The sequence below is a fragment of the Sparus aurata genome, chromosome 5, assembly GCF_900880675.1.
Source record: "Sparus aurata chromosome 5, fSpaAur1.1, whole genome shotgun sequence".
Taxonomy (NCBI): domain Eukaryota; kingdom Metazoa; phylum Chordata; class Actinopteri; order Spariformes; family Sparidae; genus Sparus; species Sparus aurata.
The window spans coordinates 5,500,958-5,509,673 of NC_044191.1; the positions used below are offsets into that span (position 1 = coordinate 5,500,958).

An 8,716-nucleotide genomic window follows, 5' to 3' on the forward strand; every position below is an offset into this window, starting at 1 on the left:
GGATGCTGTCCCTGGACGCAGAGCAGCGTACCTTTAAAAAAAAAAAAACAACAACAAACTTACTTAAAGGGATATTACGGCGTAAATTTAATCCATGGTCTAACACACCGTGACACCGAGTAAGACCCCGCCTCGAGAGATCAAGTTTTCCGACCACTAGCTTATGTAGTTTTAGCTACCTCAGAAAAGACCGCACGATAACAATACACTGCAGTCTATGCCTCCAACCTCCAACCTTACTCAGTGTCACACTGTCTTAGACCATGGATTAAACTTACACCAGAATGTCCCTTTAAATGATGTAGAAACTCAAAAAAGAAGAGAGTGAAGGACCTCACAGAAAGGGAGTAAAGATAAGAGCAGAGGAAATGGCGGGTCAGGCAGGCAAAGCACATAGAGAAAGTCAGTACAGGAAAAACTCTGTTGACCCCTCCACCCACTCCAAGCTAATATGAATAAAACAAGTCGTTAATGTGAAAATATTTGAGGTGAAATTCTAATAAACTGATAACATCTGTTTGAAACATCTTCAGTTGTGCCTTTCCTTCACATTGTGTCACTGGTGTTACGGTGCATCACTGGTGTTACTGTATGGCATATTGGTGTTCTGGCATCAGAGTTGTCCATTTTATTTGAATATGTTTATGTATCTAGCTAACTGTTGCAACATTCATTAGTAAACATTTTAAGGATATGATAGTTCAAATTTGAAGACTCAATGCCAATTAATTCTAAAGTTATGTAAAAATCTGAACAACAGAAATTGAAAAACGTCACATTATGATACTGTACACATAAATATTTAAACTAAACTGTTAATCATTTTAAAAAACGTCTTAATAATGTCATTAACCTTTTCTTTCTTTGATTATATATGCAAATTAAATTGTCCAATTACATGTCAGGAAGCCTGAATTATGATCTAAAACATTGGTAACACCAGTGACGAAAAGGCAGAACAAGCATTTTTTAATAAAAATATGAAAATACATTAAGCTGTCATTTATGTTGGTTTATAATGGTAAGTGGTTAACTGTTATGTGACCATCTTTTAGTTGTTAAAAAAAGAATACAAATAAAACATGAAATTGCTGTTCAAAAAGCAACCATTTTCATAGAATGACCCAGGAGCGCCTTGTTACCAGTTAGTGGGCTGCAGAGACCATGCAGGAATCACTGGTTTTCCTCATTCTGGGAGTTGGCAGGCTCAGGGAGGACCAGCTTATATATGTTGAGAGCAGAGAAAACGTGTTTTTTATGATATGGGATCTTTAAATAACACAAAACACAGCTGTGGTTAACAGTCAGTATGTCAAGCCATCATGCTGTTTAGCATGCTTTGCCTATGCTAATGTTATGTTGGACATTGTACTGCGTATTCCAACGCTAATAATATATGGGTGATTCTCTGTAACGGGTGCCTTTTGGGTTCTCTGAGTTTTGAAAAAAGACCATAAATTATTGTACTTCTGAACATTGCATCTGATAAAGGAGTATTTGAACCTCTGGTAAAATACAGTTTCCCACCTTAGACGTGGAATGCCAAACATTACTAGGAATTTCTTTGTCATGTTAGCCATTTTTAATTCAACCCCGTAACAGACAATGTGATCTCTGTGTGAATACAATTTCAAAACATATTCAAACTAATTCTTGGAGATCCTTGGTAATCATCTGTCCCTTGTTTTAAGAATATATTGTAAGTACATTTCATTTTATTCTTAGTAATACTAATTTGAATGTCAAGTAGGATATGATACCTTCATGTAAATACGGCCTCCATATATTATGAAAATATGCAATGACATTAAGATTAGATTAGACCTTTATATATTTTCTTGTTGTCCTCTACAGTTTACACACAGTTCAACAAAGATTTCTCAAATATTTCTTTTTAATGTCCAAAAATGTATGAAAATCTGTCACATAACAGGGTTGAACTCACTGTAACAGGGTTGAACTCACTGTAAAAGAGGGTTGAACTCACTGTAAGAGGGTTGAACTCACTGTAACAGGGTTGAATAGAATAACAGGGTTGACGTTTCAATCAACTTTTCAATACTATTTGGATTAATTTACCAGCAAAATAAATGTCAACATTTTATCGAAATTATAGTGACTCTAATTAATTCATTGCAACAAACAAGATGAGACAAACCTGTAATTTAGTATTTCATATCTAACATTGAAATCATTGAATCATAAAACATTTAATTTACCATGAAAATCACTGACATTTAAAAACTATTTTATCACATTTAAACTGACTTCATTGTAACAAAAAAGAAGAAACAAACATGTCATTGGGTATTTCATATGAAATCACTGTATCATAAAACATTCAATTGAACATTAAAATCATTGACAAGAACTATTTCATAATGTTTTATGATAATTTCATTCCATACACACTTAACAGACAGCAGTCCTGTAGTTTTTTTCTATTTTAGTAGTATCAGTTAAGATTGTCTTTGCTGTTGATCCTTAATCTTTGCGTCCTTTTTAGTCTGACAGTCGATCCCAAATCTCTTTCTGAATTTGCATGTGGCGTGCATCACGTCCTGTCACGGGCTGAGGAGGTGGGATGAGCTCTAGCACGTCATCCAGTGGATACCACAGCACATCCTCTCATTATTATATATTATAGCCTTACTCCCATCCAGTTGGCAGAATTTTTCGCCCTGTGAACATTTATGTATAAGACGTAAAACGAGTCTATAACATCTCCACAGTCACAATACGATATAAGATATGAGTCAACCTCTGAACATCTAATGGTTGAAAGTAAAAGGCATTAAGCTGAGCATTAGCAACGTATTTTAACTGATATTTTGAGGTTTTAAGGTCCCTTGAAGTTTAACACATCTGGCGTTTGACACTCAAATGACTAAAAACTGAGTATAGACCCAATACTTACATTTAAATGAGAGATCTGCGCCACTTGAGGTTGCCATTATTTATTTATTCATTCTCTTTAGGGGTGCAATGAATCTTGGTAGCCGCGAAGGATAGTAGCGGTGTGTCCTCCAGGAACAGGCAAAAGAAGGAGGCATTTGTGGGGAGCATTTGGAGCACACTTTGAATTTGGACAGGCTTCGCGCGGCTTAGTGATGTAATTCGCTTCAAATACGCACTATGAAGGATGGTGCCCCTGAATTCGGACAAAGCCATAGTCAGGTGTACATAGCATTTGCAGGTAGTTTTGTCTGAATTGCACGTTACAACAGGGCATATTTGAAGGGTAATGGGTTGAGCCACATAATGGATAAGTGAGTGGTAGTGAGCCACAGCACACAATTTTCAAATAAGTCAATTTGCTAAGAATGCCATTTGCGTGTTGTCTGCCCTGACAATGTGGCACACAACAAGATGTGTGTAGGTGTGATTCTGCCCAACTCCTCCGCGATGAACGAAGTGGATTCCACTGCGATATGAAACAACTGAGTGAGTTCTTTGGTTAAACACCGCTACTGCAGGACGCTGGTCAAACCTGGTCACTTGACCGCTGTCCCTTTCCAAAAGGAAGAATCACATCTGGCTGCACTCCACTACCTATCTAAATCTGTGGCATTCCACTTCCATCCTCCCCTATGATGCGCTGCCTTCCTGCCTTCATGGTGACAACAGAAGGCAGTGTCTTATCTGCGCTGGTGGTCGAGTGGTTGGAGTGCATGCCACATACGCAGTGGACCCGGGTTCGAATTTAGGGCGGAGGAAGTTTACTGCAAGCCACAACCCCCCCTCTCTGTCCCACTTCCAATCTGTTCCCTGCAAAAACACAGGTGTCCATGCCTGCATTCCAGACAAAGGCAAAGAGAAGGCCGTAACACTTCACACAACGTAACGGTGCAGTATCGATTGTCAAATCGTACCCAATTATTAAATGTTTTAGAAATCAATCACCTGTAGTCCATTTGGATTTCTGTGGATTGCACGAAGTTGTTCTGACTTCACCTGAAAGCGCTTAATACTGGCAGGGGCAACCCACCGCGTTACAAACACACGTTGGGAGAAGAGGCTGATATTCACCCCCGGCGTGCACCGTCCCAAACGTAGGCGGTTGCCCCCTCCGTGAACAACGGCCGAGCAATGGGGCTTAAGCTGCGGCGCGTTTGGACGGCAGCACGCCCCGACGCGCGCGCGGACTGCGGGGGCCCGTTCATCACTGCTCGCAGTTTTAATTCTTTGTTATTATTTTTCCGTTGCACTTTAACTGCAATTTTGGAGGCCTGAACATACCCAAAAACGCACCAAATTTGGAATATACGTCACATCTGGCGAAAAATTTGATAATTTAATGTCGTTGGGCGTGGTCGTGACCTGCGGGCCCTGTAGCGCCCCCTAATTTTCAGCCCCGCCTCCCACAAGTGCGTAGAAGAACGAAAATCAATACGCAGATTCCTCATGACCAGACACACAAACAACCCTCTTGGAGCGACACCGTCACTCCAACAGGAAGGCAGCCATTTTGATGTGTGGTGGCATTTTTGTCCAATTCATGCCTACTTTGAAAATTATCTTGTCCTAGAGCTTAAACACCACAGTCTTCAAATTAACTCAATTATTTTCTTCATGCCTTGAAGAACAAAAGTTATGGAAATCATTCAACTGCGACATACTTTAGTGGGCGGGGCAGTGGAAACCATTTCTTCCCCTCGCCGTCAAGCATCGAGGCTTTATAACTTCAACATACAATTTCCTATCCACACCAAATTGCTCATAAGTGTAGAGGCTGTCTCCCCGAACAAATCTCAGCATCAATACTAAGTCTGCCATTTTGCTGTTGGCCGTCATTTTGAAATATTGCCATTCTTCGTACTTAAATTATCTCCTCCTACAGATGTAACACCACCGACTTCAAAGTCACTCAGTATCATCCTCTGACCATGAAGATGAAAAGTTATGGAAATCTTTATCCTACGTCATACCTGCTGGCCGCAGTGGAGCGGTCAATTCGAATCCTTCGCCGTAAAGCATCATGTCGTCATAACTTCTTCATACAATTTCCTATCTCAGCCAAATCTCTCAGGAATGCAGAGAGAGTTGCCCTGATGAGATTTCTGTAGTCATGGGGCGTGGCCGTGACTTGTGGGCTCTGTAGCGCCCCCTATTGTGATGCCCCGCCTCCTACTTGTACATAGAAGGACGAAAATTGGTACGCACATTCATCATGACCAGACGCACAAAAAACCCACTTGGATGCTTACTCTCAGTCCAACAGGAAGTCAGACATTTTGATGGCGGCGTTTTTGACAAATTCATGCCTACTTTGAAAACTATCTTGTCCTAGAGCTTAAACACCACAGTCTTCATATTCACTCAGTGTCATCTTCATGCCTTGAAGAACAAAACTTATGGAAATCATTCAGCTGTGTCAAACCTAGTGGGCGTGACGGGGGATGCCATTTTTCCCCTGTGCGGTCAAGCATCAAATCCTTATAACTACCACATGCAATGCCCCATCTCCACAAAATGCCTCATAAATGTAGACAGTCTCGCCCTGAACACATCTAGACATTCATTCAAAGTCGGCCATTTTGAATTTGGCGGCCTTCATGAAATATTGCCGTGCATCATACTTTCACGTCTTTCTCCTACAGATTGGACACCACAGACTTTACAGTCAGTCAGTATACTCCTCGGACCATGCCAAAGACACGCTAGGAAAATCTTTATCCTACGTCATACCTGCTGCCAGTTGTGGTGCCCGCCATTAAAATCCTTCATCATGAAGCATCGAGTCCTGATAACTTCTTCATACTATTTCCTATCTCGGCCAAATCTCTCAGGAATCTAGAGGGAGTCGCCATGAATAGATCTGTGCATCAATACGGTGTCATATCCATAGCGCCACCCACTGGACACATGAAGTAAGTTTTATCTCAGTCAATTTGGGCTTCCTACATGCACGTACATGAATACAATTTGACATACATTTGTGTTATGACAAGACAGACAAAAACCTAATTTAGACCCATACTCTAAATCCAACAGGAAGTGCTCAATTTGGATTACAAGCACTTCAAAATATGGTGTGAGTGATACAAGTCGTCCACTAGATGGCATTGTTGTCTTTCAAGTCACATGTATCCTATCTGAATAACCTCTGAATAACTCCATTCCATTCCAGGAAGTCAGCCTCATATTTATCAGATTTTATTGAAACTTCAAAATGTGGCAGCATGCACTTCATGGAATAAAAACTAGCAAACAAAGCAGAAATTAGATCAAAAGCTAGACATTGATAGACAGCCATTAATACATTTTTGAAAGAAGGCATTTCTGTGGATTGCAGGAAGTTGTTCTGACTTAACCTGAAAGCGCTTGATACTGGCAGAGGCAACACACCGCGTTACAAACCCACGTTGGGAGAAGACGCTGATATTCAACCCCCGCGTGCACCGTCCCAAACACAGGCAGTTGCCGCCACCGTAAACAATGACCAAGCAATGTGGCTTCAGCCGCAGCGCATTTGGACGGCAGCGTGCCCTGACGTGCGCGGACTGCAAGGGCCCGTTCATCACTGCTTGCAGTTTTAATTCTTTTATTATTATTGTCTATTACAATACCCTGTCCTTTGGCTGCTGTGATGAAGAAATTTCTTGGTTTGCTGGACAAATAAAGGAAATTCTGATTCTGATAAAGCTCAACCTCAAAACAGACTTTTAATAGACCCTTTTTACAGCAGACAATTTGACTCATCAAAACAGGAAAAGCACAGGTGAAATTTGTAACAGTCATGATGAATTCATGACAAAGCACTGATGCGTGCCTCCAGCTCCTTTCCCACAACCCCCTTCAGGTATAACAAAAACACTTCCAGGGTTTATAAGACTGATGTTTACTGATCAATAAGGGAGGGCTACACTTGGAAGTGCTAGATTCACAGGAATTCCTCTTAATATAATGATAAAGAGAATTCAAACTCCTCTTTTTTGTGTGAAAACGAAGTTGTTGAACGATGCCAGCAAAATTAATGTTTTAAGCTTCCCTCCACAAAGTAATCTATTGTGTTACTGAATATGCATTAACATCTTCGCCTGTTTACACTGGTCGAAAACCCCACAATGCTTTGTTTAGTGTCTAATCTGGAATTTAGTTCATTGTGTTTTGTTATGTCTTTCCCAGTAGTTTAGCTAAGAAATGTTGATCCAAAAAGTACTCCTAGTTTTCTGCGACTTTAACGGCAGTCTCTGAATGTATTCCAATTCTGCCTTGCTTTACCTAAATTATAGTTTATATTTTCCCCAGAATTAATATGCGCGTTGTCAGTAAGAGATTTTGTTGGTGTTATCATGCAGACTGTGAAATAGAATCACAGGTTTAATTATTCAAAGAAGTCTGTCATAACCCTTATGAACGGCATATTTTATACATTTATATTCAAGCAATAATTTGCCCTAAAACTAACTTATACTTCCTGAAAAAAGTCACTCCAAAAAAGTGCTGCACCTGTAGTTGTAAGCGGGTTATATCCATATAGAGATTATATGATTTCCCTGATTTCAGTTAATTCATTTCAATTTTAATATTCAATTACAGATATGGCTGGGTATGCAAGATTCATACTTTTAAATACAAGATATTGTATATATATCTAGTATAGATATAGGCAGATATAATCATTTCTGATATACAACACACACTGAAATTTAGCAATGAATGCATGATAAGTATTCAGAGATTTATTTTGATAGTTCCTGATTTAAATGATAATTGTGTCGATGTTGAAGTTTTTTTGAGAAGACAAACTTTGCCACTTGATTTGTTGGCCAAGCCTGTTTGATGAAAAAAGCAGCCTACACCATAACAAAGGTATTAGAAAAAGTACTGTTTTGGTATTGGCACTAAAAGTTGCATCAGCACTTTAACTTAATAACCTAAACCAAAGCCATGTTCTCTGCATGGGCTCGTAATGTGAGATCAAACCATAAAGTGATTAGCATCAGTTTACCTGCAGAGGCAGGTATCACTATCACACCCACCTTGGTCAGTTTTGGTGGCAGGCTTCCAGTTCTCTGCGCTGATCACAGGCAAGCACACCTGGCCCTTCTCATCAATGTTGGGGTGATAGATTTTTGTCTTGAATGTGATCTTGGGAGGCTTGAAAGGGTACTCAGTCGGGAAAATGATTTCGATCCTGAATGCACCTTTATCATAAGGAGGATTGTCCTGGAAGTGGGCAAAGGAGGTTGGTCAAGGAAACTGTGGGCCAACAAATGTCAGATTAGTTAAACAAGGAACACTTACTTACAGGAACAATGAGCCCTTGCCATGACAATAGGTTTGATTCCTCAACTTGAATGTTTCTGAAGTTTTTCATTCCAGACTTGCGAATCTCCTCAAGTTCCTGAGAGAAACAACACACAATGTATATTACAGAAGTGAAAAATGTCAAGAAAGGAGGTCATGTCCTGAGCATGTGTTGTAAAGGAGAGAAACAGAAAAAACAATATTGACTGAAGAACTCTTATTCAGAACGTGTGCAGCGTTTCAGAATCATTCGATCATTCATTTTACTCCACTTTTTCAAGGTTGGGTATAAATAACTAGAATTAAACTTGTTGAACTTGTGTTCATCCCAGGCGATATCGTCAGCCGGAAGGGGGGGGGGGGGGGGGGGGGGGGGGGGGGGGGGAAGAGACGCTCCTCGCCATTATAATAATATCCCTAACTTATTGTGAGTTGTATGTGTGTGTGTATATACATACACATA

The 8,716-nt window shown here is 40.1% G+C and overlaps 1 protein-coding gene across 2 annotated transcripts in view; it reads right to left on the reverse strand.

Moving 5' to 3' along the window:
• Positions 1–8,716, reverse strand: part of ube2l3b (ubiquitin-conjugating enzyme E2L 3b) — a 61,485-nt gene that overhangs the window by 22,147 nt on the left and 30,622 nt on the right. The window contains exons 2-4 of one of the 2 annotated variants that reach the window (XM_030416980.1): positions 8,255–8,350; positions 7,955–8,172; positions 5,052–5,130 (exon numbers count right to left, since the gene is read on the reverse strand). In XM_030416980.1, coding sequence (XP_030272840.1) covers positions 5,067–5,130; positions 7,955–8,172; positions 8,255–8,350 — 378 coding nt within the window. In that variant the 3' untranslated portion in view covers positions 5,052–5,066. Of the gene's footprint in view, positions 1–5,051; positions 5,131–7,954; positions 8,173–8,254; positions 8,351–8,716 lie in introns of those variants that run through there. The other variant, XM_030416979.1, reaches the window with a different exon arrangement.